This window comes from Salmo salar, chromosome ssa21, assembly GCF_905237065.1.
Source record: "Salmo salar chromosome ssa21, Ssal_v3.1, whole genome shotgun sequence".
In the NCBI taxonomy this organism is placed as follows: domain Eukaryota; kingdom Metazoa; phylum Chordata; class Actinopteri; order Salmoniformes; family Salmonidae; genus Salmo; species Salmo salar.
The window spans coordinates 16276839-16293124 of NC_059462.1; the positions used below are offsets into that span (position 1 = coordinate 16276839).

The window sequence follows — 16286 nt, forward strand, 5'->3', positions numbered from 1 at the left end:
ATGGCATGCGCTGATGACTTTTATGCAGGCAAATCCTTGCCGCGCTGGTTTTAGTCACGTTCTAATTTAGTTAGCTTACTAACCTTAGCTACTTATCTTATCATGAATGCAACCACATGGACTGAATGATAAATCTGTGACAACGGTCTTGCTTTTTGCAGATTGCATATTTCATAAAACGAACTAAGCCTATTAGCTAACGTAATGGGTCCAGACACTATAACGGTGTTATGTTTGTGTCATGGACGAGTATTCACTAGGGCGCCAGTCCAGCGTTCGCACTAAAGTAGCACAGATTGCTAGCTAGCTAAGCAAACTACCTTGCTGGCTACCTAGCCAGCTAATGTTAACGAAGTGATAATGTGATGAGGACAAGGCTGCTTGCTTGGTGAAGTGTGTACTTGTTTATTTGACCTAGCCTATGGCTGAATGATGTTCCCTCTTCAGGCAACATTACAATTTTTTATTTTTATGTCATAAAATTAGCAGACTTGTTTATTATATGTATATAATGTCGGCGCTTTATCTGTGGGATAAAAAAAACAATACAAATATTTATGTGAAAGGCTAATATCAACCGCTAAAATCGGTCAAATGATTAATCGGTCTGCTCGAGTGGCTACTGCCATAGCCGGTAGATGACAAGAAGGAATGTTAATAATCAATTTTTTATTTTTGGTGTCCTGTTTCTGAACGGGTGAAAAACTCAAACTGCCTAAGCTAACAATGGCTGTGAAAATGCCTTAATCTTCCTCTTGTCCGTCTAAGCCCTACCAGTTGACAGTATGCTTAGTAATGGTTGTGTTTCCGTAGGACAAACCTGGAGCTGGAGCTGGTGCACCGCGGCGGTAACCTGTGTTCTGGAGGAGCCAGTGGTGCAGCCAAGCGCTCCTGTCTCAGTGAGTACACCACACCATTCTTCTGGCCTTGCTTCCCACTAGATTAACATGAGTGAACCCTCGTCCATCCATCTACTCTGTGCTATACGAAGTGTGTTGCCCCCTGCTTGACCACGTAGCTATTGTGTGCATCTGCAGTATGCCTTCGACCCATGTTTCATATCATCGCATTTAAAAAATAATAATTTTGTTAAAGAGCATTAATAAGTATTTGTCTGTTTACTTTTGTTATTTTATGATGAGGTTCATTGGTATTTAGGCTGATGAATACGGTGACGCCTTGTCTCATCGACCTTTTGTGTAATGTGTCAGAGTTGAGATTGGATTGATGTAACCGTTGGACCATTTGTAAAGATTGTCGATTAGCAGGGAAGGAGAGATGGTATCCCAGGTGAGCTGTTGCCGTTGCGTTTTCTGGACATGGATCAAGTGCTGTTGTAGTTGATTGTGTGGCAAGGGCGGCCTGCTCTGGGGGGGACTGGGAATGAAGACTGAGTGATGTTGTCCTGAGAATGGTATCCAATGGGAAGACAAAGCACAGTTGTGCTCAAAGAGATGCAGACCGTGTAAGGTTTGATTTTGGATGACTCTTTTTTTCTTTATTTTTTTTTTGATCCCCAAGGTGTTTCTCCTTTATTGTACTTTGAATTTGGCCTTTTTTAATATGTTAAACATGACTTTCTCCTAGTCAGAACTGAGCCTGTGGATGAGGGCATCCCATTTCCCTGCTCTGTTTTAATTAGTCTGTTTAGTGGTGATGCATTTTAGCCGCTCGTTGCACTAGTGAGAGGCCTGTCATCCTTGATTGGGGCAAAATACATTTCACGCTAGAGGACTGCCATTTTCTGAGCTACATTAACTTGTGTAGCTGCGCTGGCGGGCAAGTAGCAATACATTAGTGATTTGTCTTCATAGGGAATGGGATATGGAGGGGAACGTGGGACATGCGATAACAACTATAACCCAAGTGAGTTCCTAAGCCATATCCCACAAGGCACTTACTGTGGCAAGAAAAAAGTATGTGAAGCCTTTGGAATTACTTGGATTTCTGCATAAATTGGTCATCAAATGTAATCTGATCTTCATCTAGTTCACAATAACCATTGTGTGCTTAAACTAATAATACACCAATTATTGTATTTTGTCTTGTCTATATTAAATACATCATTTAAACATTCACATTGTAGGTTGGAAAAAAGTATGTGAACCCCTAGGCTAATGACTTCTCTAAAAGCTAATTGGAGTCAGGTCAGGAGTCAGCTAACCTGGAGTCCAATCAATGAGACGAGATTGGAGATGTTGGTTAGAGCTGCCTTGCCCAATAAAAAACACTCACAAAATTTGAGTTTGCTATTCACAAGAAGGATTACCTGATGTGAACCATGCCTCAAACAAAAGATATCTCAGAAGACCTAAGATTAAGGATTGTTGACTTGCAAAAAGCTGGAAAGGGTTACAAAAGTAACTCTAAAAGCCTTGATGTTCATTAGTCCATGGTATGACAAATTGTCTATAAATGGAGAAAGTTCAGCACTGTTGCTACTCTCCCTAGGGGTGGCTGTCCTGCAACGATGACTGCAAGAGCACAGCGCAGAATGCTCAATGAGGTTAAGCAGAATCCTAGAGTGTCAGCTGAAGACTTAAAGATATCTCTGGAACATGCTAACATCTCTGTTGACAAGTCTACAACACGTAAAACACTAAACAAGAATGGTGTTCATGGGAGGACACCACGGAAGAAGCCACTGCTGTCCAAAAAAAACATTGCTGAACGTCTGAAGTTTGCAAAAGAGCACCTGGATGTTCCACCGCGCTACTGGCAAAATATTCTGTGGACAGATGAAACTCAGGTTGAGTTGTTTGGAAGGAACACACAACACTATGTGTGGAGGAAAAAAAGGAACAGCACACCAACATCAACCTCATTCCAACTGTAAAGTATGGTGGAGGGAGCATCATGTTTTGTGGCTGGTTTGCTGTCTCGGGGCCTGGACAGCTTGCTATCATCAATGGAAAATGAATTCCCAACTTTATCAAGACATTTTGCAGAAGAGTGTAAGGCTATCTGTCCCCTAATTGAAGCTCATCAGAAGTTTGGTGATGCAACATTACAACGACCCAAAACACAGAAGTAAATCAACAACAGAATGGCTTCAACAGAAGTAAATACGCCTTCTGGAGTGGCCCAGTCAGAGTCCTGACCTCAACCCGATTTAGATGCTGTGGCATGACCTCGAGCAGTTCACAGCAGACATCCCAAGAATATTGCTTAACTGAAACAGTTTGGTAAAGAGGAATGGTCCAAAATTCCTCCTGACTGTTGTGTAGGTCTGATCCGCAACTACAGAAAACGTTTGGTTGAGGTTATTGCTGCCAAAGGAGGGTCAGCCAGTTATTAAATCCAGGGGTTCACATACTTTTCCCACCCTGCACTGTGAATGTTTACACGGTGTGTTCTATAAAGACATGAACACGTATAATTGTTTAAGTTTAAGCAGACTATTGTTGTGACTTAGATGAAGATCAGATCAAATTTGATGACCAATTAATGCAGAAATCCAGGTATATCCAAAGGGTTCACACACTTTTTCTTGCCACTGTATATTGTTTAGCTCATGAGGATGTCATGGGCTGGAGAGGGGAGCAGGAAATCCCTTGTGTTAAATTGACTGGAGAGTCCACCCTTCAAATAGCTCGCATCTGGTTTATCAGCCAGAAGGTTTTGAATTAGGCCAGTCTACTGATGTAGCCTGCACAGAGAAGACGGCCTCGAACGTCCAATACAATACTGTTATGGTGGGTGTCGGCCTATCACAATGAGATGATCAATTCCCATGGGCACATTTCAAAGTGTTTGTACACTGGGGGGTAAAAGTAATCTAGGCCCACCATTAGTCATGCCTGTGTGACCTATCTAGATTAGCAGCATGGCGGGGGTAAAGATCATGGCAAATAGCATGAGCAAGGCCAGATCAATATCTGAAGGCATCTCTATTGATGTTGTCAGACCGTGTGGGGGGGAGCAGAGAAGAGCAGCAGGCTGAGGGGGAAGCATGCAGATGGAAGAGGTGGTAGCCATGTGAGCTGCAATTTGAAGCCCGGTTCCCTGCCAGCTTGAAGGGCATTGGCTGGCGTTCCTTCCTCCACAGTGTCACTCCTCACATGTTGTCCTCTAGTGGAGGGACTTGAACCCCATCTGACAGACGGAGGGACTGAATCGGTGTCACTCACCTCCCTCAGCCTCTGGTTTGTATCCTGCTGCTGTCGTGTTTCAGCTGTAGAGGGCGGTGTTGTGCTATTTTGACAGCCATGTTGACAAACTCACCTGAAAGTCCATATTGCAGCAGTGGAATTCAATGTTTTGCTGCATTACAGCTGTCATAACTCTCTGGGGGGGGAAATGAAGTCAAATATTGAGCTACAGGTCTGTTGACAAGGTTGCATGTAAAAAAATAAATATTTATTTATATATATATATATATATATCACCACTTGGTGACTCTGGGTGAGAGAGAAAGTAGCCTACACGAGAGCAGGTGGTATATAGCGTTCGCCTGCTTGTAATCCGAAAAAACTGAAATTAGTTGCCTCTGGTTCATTCAGCCATTCCTATGTGGAAAGAATAGGGTTTTGGGACAAATGGGCTTTGGAGATCTTACACATTTTGTTCTGTGAGATACAGTATCAGTCAGATAACAAAACCTTTATATGCTTCAAAATTCATATCTTCTAGAACAAAACGTATAAGATCTCCTAAGCCTGTGTTTACCTTATTTTTGGCATTAATCCAAAATCTCAATTTTCCCATAGACTTTGTCCAACGAACCATGGCGCAGTTGGTGCATACAAAACGACGCCATTACAATTGCTATATCCCTTTTCGGGTACAATTTTCTGATTTCCAATACACTTTTAACTATGGCCCTAATGAACACTAACTTAGTGTGCCATTGTGTGAGGCCACTATAAGAAGTAGGTTCATTTGTTTTTGGGCCAATAAAACAAGAGGACACTTCCAGGAGGTGATACCATATATTTGTGTGTGCGTGCACCTTGGGGCGGCAGGTAGCCTAGTGGTTAGAGCGTTGGACTAGTAACCGAAATGTTACAAGATCGAATCCCCGAGCTGATGAGGTAAAAATCTGTCGTTCAAGGCAGTTAACCCACTGTTCCTAGGCTGTCATTGTAAATAAGAATTTGTTCTTAACTGACTTGCCTAGTTAAATCAAATTTTTTAAAAAGTGTGAGAAAGGTGCACGCACTCTCTATGTTCCACAGCGAACAGGTGTGACTCCTGACCAGAGGATAGCTGGGAGCAGAGTAGTGCCGTCTATCCATCTGGCCTGCTTTCTCCCAGCCAAACCATTACGCTCAGTGCAAACAAGTCAACTGTATTTGTCATTTGTTTCACTGATAGTGGGCACTGACATGGAGGTGGACAGTTTTACAGTAGCTGTCTCATTTCTGTGCCAGTGTTCTGATCTATCTCGCTGACCATTTTTTTTAAACTTCTCATCTGTCTTTCAGATCAGCTGTTCCACGTGCTTGCCATGCACATGCGTCTGTACAGCATTGATTCTGCTTACAACCCCTGGACCAGGTTGACCCAGGTGGCTCCAAGCAGAGACGAGTGAGTGACGACTACCCTGACGCTACACCACACAGACCTTTTCATCTACTTTGGCCTCTCCTCGTCCTGCAATCCCACTACACATACGGCTGTCTTATCACAAACTCCGCCACACACACTGAAACTCTCTCCCCCCCCGAATCCTGCAGCTCCACCTCACCTGATATCTCTACAGCCCTCTCCTGATCCCAGTTTATCCTAACAGCACCCTAGCACAGCCTGTAATCAGTGCCACTTTCCCCTCACGCTCAACACCACCACATCCCGCGTGCCCTGACAGCTTTTCCTCCAGACAAAGAGGAGTTAAAAACAGAGAAGGAACCATGTGTGGTTGCCATAGATGCCAATAATTGCTGCATCTGGCAAATTACCGGGTGCTCCACAGAGAGCGAAACGACCCCTTCACAGTCGCTGCGTCGAGAAACAACTGCCCCACACATCTCAGCCCTCCCCCGCCCAGCGTCATCTTTCACCGCATCGTAGAAACCGAGACATTTAACAAGGCCGTCTTCTTTACACGCTCTCGTTCTCCACACTGCTTGTTTGTGTTGCGTCAGGTGTGCTCCCGGGCGTCAGTATGCCTTCCGAAGTTTACAGCCTTGAGAGCGATCAGCATCCCACTCGTATAACACTTGGCGCTATTAGATAAGCTAACGACCTCTCTCCCGCCCAAGACGGCTTTTACACCTGTTACTATTTAAATGCTTCGAGCCATGCAGGCGTCTCGGTGGGGAAATTTCGGTGTTTAAAAAAAGACCTCGTTAGGGACTCAGAAGGCGGCTATGTCACTGACACCCTCAGCTCTCTATTTAAATGGGACGACGCTCATGCCTTCCAGACAGTTTAGTCTTTTTGCATGAGAGGGAATTAAAAGCAGATTGCTGCGTCCGTTTTTCTGTTGTACGCTACAATAAACAGTCGAGTGCCTTTTCTAAAATGGAATGCGTTATTGTGTAAGTGTGGCCCCTTTCAGTCGAAACCCCCCACCCCGGACGTCTCCTTAAGGTAGAGTGGAGATTAGAGGCTCTCTCTATGGGCAGCCAGAAGAAAACAAGCCATTTTTTAAATGGAGACAGCAACAAGAATCTTCAGTATGTGTCTCCAGCTGCATTATAGCAGTGAGTCACAGGATATAAAGGAAATATGCTTTGCTTTCCCCCCCTGCATTAAAGTGGAGGGCAATTAGAAAGTGTGTCGTCATTGTTTTAAGCAACGTTTTCAAGTGCAGCGTAATATATATTCAAGGGAGGACTTTGCTTTTTATCTTGTCAGGGCCAAGAGCAATAGGATATGTATACTGTGTACATAACCTCGCTCCAATGATGGTTTCTCTAACATTCCCCTACCAATGCCAACTTATTGGGAATAGTCAGGGGTTGAAATGGCCAGGATTGGTTTTGGGAAATTTGGTTCAACCTTTCTACAGAATCATTTGATTTGCGTTTTACCGTTCAATGTTATAAATGAGGACTTTTCCACATAATTCCTCAATACTTGCATTGCACTGCAGAACTTATCTCTCTAAGGAAAATCAATATATACAATTCATCTTGGGGATGGAACTTGATCATAACAAACACATTTTAGAGCCCACGACGGCAGTCCATTTTATGGGGGGTTTGTTTACGTAGTCTTTCTAGGGCAGACCAGGGCTTTTGGCACCTGTAGGTTGCTACACAGTAGCCGACCAGCAGAGCTAGTGACTTCACGCTCCAGACCGGACACAGGATTCACCCAGGACACGATCGTATTCAAATTGAACGTGCGTTCCTGGGACAGGCTTCTGGTGTGTTCCGGCCCATTTCCACCCCTGCGAATAATAAAACCTTTACGGGTACCCACAGTTTCTTGTTTAACCGCATACTTTACTCTTAATGAGCGTGCTGTATGTTTTTCCAACATGTCTTTTAAAAATCCTTACCGTGAGCTTGTATTGGTAAAAGGTTCCATGTGTTGTTGCCTACAGCTGCCTGGATGACGAGAGGCCGGAAGTCCCCATGCTGTTCAGAGACTGCCCATCCCTGCTGATCATCTTTGTGTTGACCATGCCACAGCCGCTACGCAAAGGTGCTGTCACTGTTCTTACTATCCTGACTGTGTTTTCCCGATCAGTCCAAAGGGACGGGAAGGGGAAGGTGGGTTAATGAGGCTACAGAGGGACGTTTTTCGGTGGCTGGGTCAGAACGGCAAACCGTAATCAGTCCTAATCATGACAATGTAGGGAGGGTTCTTATCTGTTCCCTTTTTTTTGTGTGTATTTGGCTGTGAGGAGCAGAATGACATGGATCGCTTTATGGAGGCTGCCCGCTTCACATGCCCTTCATCTCCAGCTGAGCGCTTTCCTGTTTGAGCTCCTCCAGGCTCAGCACCGTGCGCGAGGGGAGGGCCACCACATTGGAGGCCATGTTGCAGCAATCATAGGCCTACTTAATGGGTGCCGTGCCACACAAAGCTGATCATTTCAGTGATTACTGAATTGACTGAACCCATGGACACTGAGGTGGTTTGAGGCCTGAAGATCTCTCCTAGCGTTAGAACAGGGGAGAGATGATCAACTCTGTTAAACCAATATACAAGTTATAAAGAGCCATTTGGTTCTGTGAGGGGATATGTCTGTGACAGGTTTTTTTTCTCTCAAACGAAAGCCATTTCACAGCTATAAGAGCTCTCCTCCATATCGACTGAGTAACACTTCCTTACATCGCCCTAAAGAGTCTGCCGGGGAAAACGGCACTCGATGTCTTAATTAGCTTTTAGATGGACTTTATATTTTTTCAATTCCACATTGATTAAGCCAAAATAAGCATTAAGGTCCTCAGTGTGAGAATGGAGAATTGATTGTAACACATCACGATGAGAAGATGGGTGTGAATTAAGTATTTTATTAAAGTCTGGGCATGGAGAACAGGACGTGCCTGGGTTTTTGTCATGTTTAGAGTGGATAAGTGGGAGGGGCGGGGAGTTCCTAACAGCCTGTGTGTCCTTCATGGCAGTAAAGGTGTTGTCTTTTTAATGTGCCGCAACACAATGGACCCGTCACCAGCACCACTCTCCTGAGGAGGGCAAATAATGGCGCTCATTGTATTTCTGTCACTTCAAATCCAACGCCTATTTCCACCTGGCGGGCTGGGTGCCTCCTGCTAATTACAAGTCTATTTGATGAGCCTTTATAAACACGGGAGATGAGAGAGCCATTCCTCTGGAGACCAAATCCAACCTATTGACTCGTCTTCTAGCCCAATAAAAAGGCTTTTGTAGGCACCCTGATAGTCCAGCTTACAGAGCATTCTAGGCCTCTTAAGTCATTCCTTTTTATTACGGTTGATCGTGAATGAAACTGCTCTCTGTTTAACAAGCCGTTGTAAATAGTAATTGGGAAGAGAGAAAATGTTTCTGTATCAATGTGTTCCACTCAGTAAGCGGTCTATGTAGATGACACATCTAGGCTGTTGTGATTTCCTATTTTGGCCGAATGCTAGGATGATCGATTCACATCCGTAATTGTAAAAATGACGATGAAGGGCAGTATTTGCATATTCTCCCAAAACAATTGACGTTGCCGTCACACTCCTGTTTTTATGATAAGCAGACTGCCATAAATAACAGTAGTTATTCCAATGAGAATGGCAACAACTCGGTTACAAACCTGCTAGGATTCGCAAAACAATGAAACAGTCGACCGAGTGTCTGACCAAGAATATGCGTGTGCAACGCGATATGTTTGTTCCTCCAATGTTAGTGCACCTAACCTGGGATCTGTGCATCGCCTCTCTCTCTGTCCCTGTAGAACACTTCATCTGTTTGGTGAGGACGCTGTACAACCTGCAGTACACCCAGGCCCTGGCTGCTCTCTCAGCCAAGTTCAGCCCCGAGGAGAGGCAGGCCTGGAGCACGTCTGGAACTCTCAAGAAGGTAATGGAGATATCGCCCTCCTCGCCGTACTGCCGCTTTGTACTCTACCAAGGGCCTTAGGATGCACTGGCTTCACAACACATCTATTCTTTCTACTCGTTATCCCCGGGACCTGTTTACATCCGTGGCAAATGAAGGTGTGACGCAAAATGTAAATTAAGATGAAGACCTGGCCCGAGTTCCGTTAAGCCGTTTGGGCTGTAGATGTATCGATCATCGTTATCAAGGAGAGAGTGATTACCGGAGCTGGGTGACATTAATTGGCTATTCATCTTCAGTCTATTAAATCTGTATTAGCGAGTGGCTGGTTGGAATGTAAATGGGCCAACAGCAAAATGCCTCCCCTTTAGGGTGTTTCCTATCTATTGTGGCGCAGCTGAATATCTTACCCCACTTTGTCACGAACGGTGCAGCACTCGCTCACAAGCTGTCATTAAGACGGCTTGGAAATCCTCATTGTTAACACGGGCCACATTTTGGAGGGATGTCATTGTATTTAAATTGCTGTAGATAAAAAGACCGTCTCAACCGAGATCCCGAGCCCAGAGGAAGGAAATCCAAAGACATTAAATTCCCCCCGCTATAAATCTATGACAGAGAACGCCAGGCTAGATAAGGCTGGCTGCTGTTTTCTATTCCCCCCACCGTGAGCTTGATCAACACTATCAGATTATTATTTCAATCAGTTGAATTTGATCAGAACACGCATTCAGTCATTTCTTGGTGCTTATCAACGGTGCCTATTTTTTTTTTTATTGAATAAAAATTATAATTTATTATTCTGCATAAGATATTATTTTATACAGTGCACATTTTAAAGGGAGGTACGGGGGTTGGAGACACTGCAGCACACTTGACAATGGACTGCTTGAATATCATATGAAGCTGGTCCAGTGGCATGAGACTCCTGAGAGCCTAATTGTGTCATACTACTGTTGTGCTATAGTATCATGTACTCTCAATGGGTCACCTCTCCACTGCTTTTGGACTGTCTCCCACAGAATGCTTTCAATGCCGAGAAGTCCTATGAAGCTCTTCTCAGCCATGTCATCACTGAGCTGTCCATGGTGAAGACTGTGTATGACGTGAACACCGAAGAGCCATCCATGGTAAGTCATATCAAGTTCTGTAAAAAGATATTAAATCATTTCAAAGCTGCCAAGCTCCCAGTACTTGGCTAGACCCCCCCCCTCCCCCACTCAATTTTCTTTATTTTTTTACATGATAAATTGCCCATTTAACACCATCTGTGCTCTCTCTGAACGAGATCTATATCACCCCATTATCTGTTGAGAGGTTATTGATGAGGCATTACTCCTGTGCTTCCTTCCCCAGCTGAGCACCAGTGTGTGGTCCCCACAGTCCATAGAGTACAGCCTCCAGCAGTTCTGCCTGCCTTACCTCCGCCTCTCCTGTCTCCTGCAGCACCATCTTTATGGGGACAACTTGTCTGGCTGCCCAGTACGGTTACTGCTACTGTTCCACACCTCACCACCTCTCTGCCTGCCTGCCTGCCTGACTGTGTCTCTGTTCCATAGCTGCTCCAACCTCACGGCTTTAACTCATACTGACCATTTGTTCTGTTTCAGGAGGAAGAAGAGTTCTCAGGCCTGGCTGGCTGTTTAGGGCTCCTTGACCCAGCCCCTCAACCATCTAACCCCATGTACAGTGCCTCATGTCTGGACTGGACGGTCAGTGCTTTCGACCTGATGTCTCAATGGTGCTCTGAGGTCACAGGGCTCGCCGACACTCAGGCTGAGAAATCGATGGTAGGTTTGAGGCTGAGCACTTCCCTCCACCAATCGTTCTCCAGTATATCGTCTCCAAAACACCAATGGTGGCGTTATTCTTTTTCCTTGTTGTTTTGGTACTAGTGACACCATGTGTCAGCTGTGATGCTGAATATAACCCCTCTTCACCTCTGGGAGTGATGGTTTTTCACACACTACCTTTGTCATTCAGCACAGGCCTTTTCTGCCATACGTTACACAATGAAACCTCCCATCGCTTCGCACGGCCATTCTGGATGATTCCCGCATACCTTTCAACTGTGGACATTGTTTATTGTCTCACCCTGGAGCTGAAGGGCATACAGAAAATGTGGCATATAGGAACTTTTTTAAGGATTTATTCAGTAGAAGGCTTAAAACAGGCCAACTTCTATTTCCTGTATTTCTAAATCCTTTTTAGTAGCAAGTGGAGAGACTCCATGCCGAAACTGAAATGAATGTACAGTAACCTCAGTGTTTCTTGGGCTGATGCTTAGAGGAGCAGGGGGAAAAAAGTGCTGTGGTATTTTCTTCGATGTCTAAAGGCTGCTGAGCCGGGCCGATGAGTCCGCTTATTAAGAGTCTATTGACAGGAGGTTAGAGAGCGAGCGGACGAGCACATGGTTAAATGAAAGGGACTTCGGATTCAACTCTCGAGCGATTGGATTGGCTTTCTTAGGTAATGGGCGGCTGAAGTTTAGGCCTACCATGGACACAGCACAATAGAGAGCCAGATAAAGCCCCCAGCTCCCATTTGTCTAAAACGCCCGCACAATGCGGTCCAAGCTGTTACAAAGGATTGCCTAGGGCACAAAGTTGGGGTTCAGAATTGGAATAATGTTGTGACTGACATGGTTCATTTCCCTCCATCCAGACTTTGCTTGTCCAGGATCTGCAGTGGGCATCCCCCCACCTACTCCACTTACCTGACAACTACAACACCATCTTCCAGTACTACCACAAGAAGGCCTGCACTGCCTGCAAAAAAGTGCCAAAGGACCCGGCGCTTTGCCTCATCTGTGGCACCTTCGTCTGCCTCAAAGGGCTGTGCTGCAAGCAGCAAGGGATCTGTGAATGCGTTTGGGTGAGTGGCCCTGCTTTTCAAAGGCCATATTAGACTATATCTGAAAACACAGCATGGTTTTTATGTTGTCTTTTTAAAAATGTCTTATTCAGCGAGTGGCTTAATTTTTAGGTCATTGATGGATATTATTACTCTATTGTACAAAATAAGAACTTGCATGCTTGGGTGGCGCTGCTGGGTGCAGATGACAATGTGATTTGGTGAAGAGGTTGTACGTGTCTGTCTTTAGCACTCTCAACACTGTGGCGCCGCCACGGGCATCTTCCTATTGATCAACGCCTCGGTCGTCATCATCATCCGAGGGCATCGCTTCTGCCTGTGGGGCTCCGTTTACCTGGATGCCCATGGAGAGGAGGACCGCGATCTACGGTACGAATACACGCCATAGACCCTTTACATTACACTTCAGTTTCATATCTCACACAATCATCTTGTCAGGTTCTCACTAGAATGATTGTGGGGGGGGACGATGCTGAAAACTAAGAAAACATCATTGTTTGAAATCACATTTTCTATTCTTTCTTACAGCCGTGGAAAGCCCCTGTTTCTATGTGTGGAGAGGTATAGAGTGCTGGAGCAACAGTGGGTCTCGCACACCTTCGATCACATCAACAAGCGCTGGGGGCCTCACTACAATGGACTGTAAGGTCACCTGAACCCACAACCTGATAGGAAAGAATCTCTTTGGCTTATGTGTCTGCCTCTGTAAAACATATGGGAATCTAATCATGTGATATAAACAAACATGCAGTGAGGGTGTTACTGCCACAGCCTTGGTTTATGTGAAGTTTTGTGTACAATCATGCCTAAAGACTAACAGTGTGTGTTTTTTTTTATTTAAGTGATTTACTGTGTGGATTTTAACTGGGAGAAAGCACAACTTTGCCCAGTAACAGATTGGTTCTGAAGTGGTTTAGAAGCCAGAAATATTTTTTGGGGGGGCTCAGTCTGGTGAGTATTTGTACACTGATTGGCTAACAGTATGAGCTCGAGCTACTGGCTATTTCTTAGATATACATATAGACAAATTTGCCCCTGGTAATGTTAATGATAAGCATATTGTCACAATGTATGGGTTGGTGCATATCCCTCATTTTTCAGACTTTGTACTGCTGGCATGGGTTTCAAGCTCTTGATAAGTATAGCGACGTTATTGCAAATTGTGTGCTCGGTGTGTTTGTTGGGACATTATGGTAGGCGACAAGTCCACTCAGAGTTTATTGCGGTCAAGCACAGGCTCTTCTTTTTTACAGTGTAGTTGCAATTCATCCTCAGGTAATTTTTTGTTGTTGCTGTAGTTTAGAATACAACATTTTAAATATTTAAATAAATGCTGGTGCTCATTGTTCAAATAAGTAATTTTACTTTTTGTAAAGATTTTTATTTTCTAAAGAAATAAATGCTTTACCTTTATGGTAGATGACTGGCAACCATGGTCGTCATCGCTATTGGTCTTTGCAGTCCTGCCTTTACTTAGGCTCCGGCCAGGTCCCTGAGGAAACTCAATGACCACTCACCAGTCTGGCCACAGTAGAGTACATAAGACTGGTGTGGAGTATCTGTCTACTGTCATTGGCATGCTCTTTTTCCAAAACTTCCATTGCTCAGAATCATTTCAAGTGCATTGGGATTTTGCTATAGTTGAAATATTTGAATTTGGGGACTCAATGCATAAGTTATTCTACTGATATGGCGTTCTGTAAGGGAATGGTTGTAGTTTCATCCTTTTATGCTGATGAAGACTTTTGCAGTTTTAGATAGTACAGTTGAATAATTTTTTGTTAGTACTTGGGCAATACTGTTTTGGCCTTTCACATTTCCTTTGAGTTGCTCTGTGAAGTTATAGTAAATGTATATGAGGGCATAATGCAAAACCCTATCTTTGAATAACTAAAGGAAATGGTTGAAGATGGCTTTTGGTCTCTTCAAATTGTTATCTTTGAAACTCCATAAGATGTCATTTAGTTGGTTTTGAGAAGTGTAATAGTGTTAACCTTAACATAACAAATGGATTTCATTCACCTAATCCACACTTGTGGTACAATATAGCATTTTTTTATACTGTCAAATAACCCATCTGTTTATTTGCTTTTGGTTGCCAAAGGTTATAATTAAAGTAGCTATATTTACAGTGCCTTCGGAAAGTATTCAGACCCCTTGACTTTTTCCACATTTTAAGTTACAGGCTTATTCTGAAATTGATTAAATTGTTTTTTGCCCTCAATTTACACACAATACCCCATAATGATAAAGCAAAAAAAAAAAAAAAACTGAAATATCACATTTACATAAGTATTCAGACCCTTTACTCAGTACTTTGTTGAAGCACCTTTGGCAGCAATTACAGCATCGAGTCTTCTTGGGTATGACGTTACAAGCTTGCCTCACCTGTATTTGAGGAGTTTCTCCCATTCTTCTCTGCAGATCCTCTCAAGCTCTGTCAGGTTGGATGGGGAGTGTTGCTGCACAGCTATTTTCAGGTCTCTCCAGAGATGTTCGATCGGTTTCAAGTCTGGGCTCTGGCTGGGCCACTCAAGGACATGTGTGCTTAGTTGTTGTCCTGTTGGAACGTGAACCTTCCCCCCCAGGTCCTGAGCTCTCTGGAGCTTGTTTTCAAGGATCTCTGTTCTTTGCCCTGTTCATCTTGCCTCGATCCTGACTAGTCTCCCAGTCCCTGATAAACCTCCCCACAGGATGATGCTGCCACCACTATGCTTCACCGTGATGGTGCCAGGTTTTCTCCAGAGGTGATGCTTGGCATTCAGGCCAAAGAGTTCAATCTTGGTTTCATCAGACCAGAAAATCTTGTTTCTCATGGTCTGAGTCTTTAGGTGCCTTTTGACAAACTCCAAGCGGGCTGTCGAGCCTTCAGTTTGGCCAGGCGGCCAGCTCTAGGAAGTCTTGGTGGTTCCAAACTTCCGTTTAAGAATGATGGATGCCACTGTGTTCTTGGGGACCTGCAGAAATGTTTTGGTACCCTTCCCCAAATCTGTGCCTCGACACAATCCTGTCTCGGCGCTCTACAGACAATTCCTTTGACCTCATGGCTTGGTTTTTGCTCTGACATGTACTGTCAACTGTGGGACCTTGTATAGACAGGTGTGTGCCTTTCCAAATCATGTCCAATCAATTGAATTTACCACAGATGGACTCCAAGTAGTAGCAACATCAAGGATGATCAATGGAAACAGGATGCACATGAGCTCAATTTCGAGTCTCATAGCAAAGGGTCTGAATACTTATGTAAATAAGGTATTTCTGTTTTATTTTTAATAAATTTGCGAACATTTTTAAACCGGTTTTTGCTTTGTCGTTATGGGTTATTGTGTGTAGATTGCTGAGGATTTTTTAAATCCATTTTAGAATAAGGTTGTAACCGAACAAATTGTGGAACAAGTCAAGGGGTCTGAATACTTTCCGAAGGCATTGTATAAGGAAGACATTCCCCTATGCCTACATTTCTCCATGTTTAAATTAAGATATTTCCTTGGGTCATAGATGCATTCCAACATAAGACATCAGACTTCAATACCCATAATATACAATGGTCATGAGATTGTTTTAATCACAGTTTTTGAGTTTGGTGTCTTAAATGCTTAGTTTCAATTACCATGTCTCCAACCGGAAGAGTAGATAATTCTCAAGTTGTGCCTGAAAGAGTAATATTACGTTGTTTAGTGAAAAACACATTCAAATCCCTGGGTCATTTATTCTGGTGAAAAGATTTGGTGAATTGCTGGTCCACATCGTGCTCAAAGGAGGAATATTTTAAGGGAAAAAAAAACACGCATGCAGCTTATGTGTACTGTTTCCTTTCCCTTTTATTTTATTTTTATTTTTTTTGCAGTCCCCACTTTGTACATGACTGCAACAGAAAATCCGATGATTGATGAGTGTACATGCTAATTGAAAGCTTTTTGTGTGTTCACCTGTATGAATGAAAATAAGAAAACACAGTACATTACTGTAGGTGCTGATTCAGACTTTCTGAG

At 43.8% G+C, this 16286-nt stretch overlaps 1 protein-coding gene across 4 annotated transcripts in view; it reads left to right on the forward strand.

The window, feature by feature from the left end:
• LOC106581775 (ubiquitin protein ligase E3 component n-recognin 3) overlaps positions 1 to 14428 on the forward strand; it is a 41957-nt gene extending 27529 nt beyond the window's left edge. For all 4 annotated transcript variants that reach the window (XM_014164064.2, XM_014164065.2, XM_014164066.2 and 1 more), the window contains 10 exons: positions 814 to 899; positions 5427 to 5529; positions 7496 to 7596; positions 9317 to 9441; positions 10443 to 10550; positions 10777 to 10902; positions 11031 to 11210; positions 12085 to 12294; positions 12524 to 12663; positions 12823 to 14428. In XM_014164064.2, coding sequence (XP_014019539.1) covers positions 814 to 899; positions 5427 to 5529; positions 7496 to 7596; positions 9317 to 9441; positions 10443 to 10550; positions 10777 to 10902; positions 11031 to 11210; positions 12085 to 12294; positions 12524 to 12663; positions 12823 to 12940 — 1297 coding nt within the window. In that variant the 3' untranslated portion in view covers positions 12941 to 14428. The remainder of the gene's footprint in view (positions 1 to 813; positions 900 to 5426; positions 5530 to 7495; positions 7597 to 9316; positions 9442 to 10442; positions 10551 to 10776; positions 10903 to 11030; positions 11211 to 12084; positions 12295 to 12523; positions 12664 to 12822) is intronic.
• The last annotated feature ends 1858 nt before the right edge of the window (positions 14429 to 16286 follow it).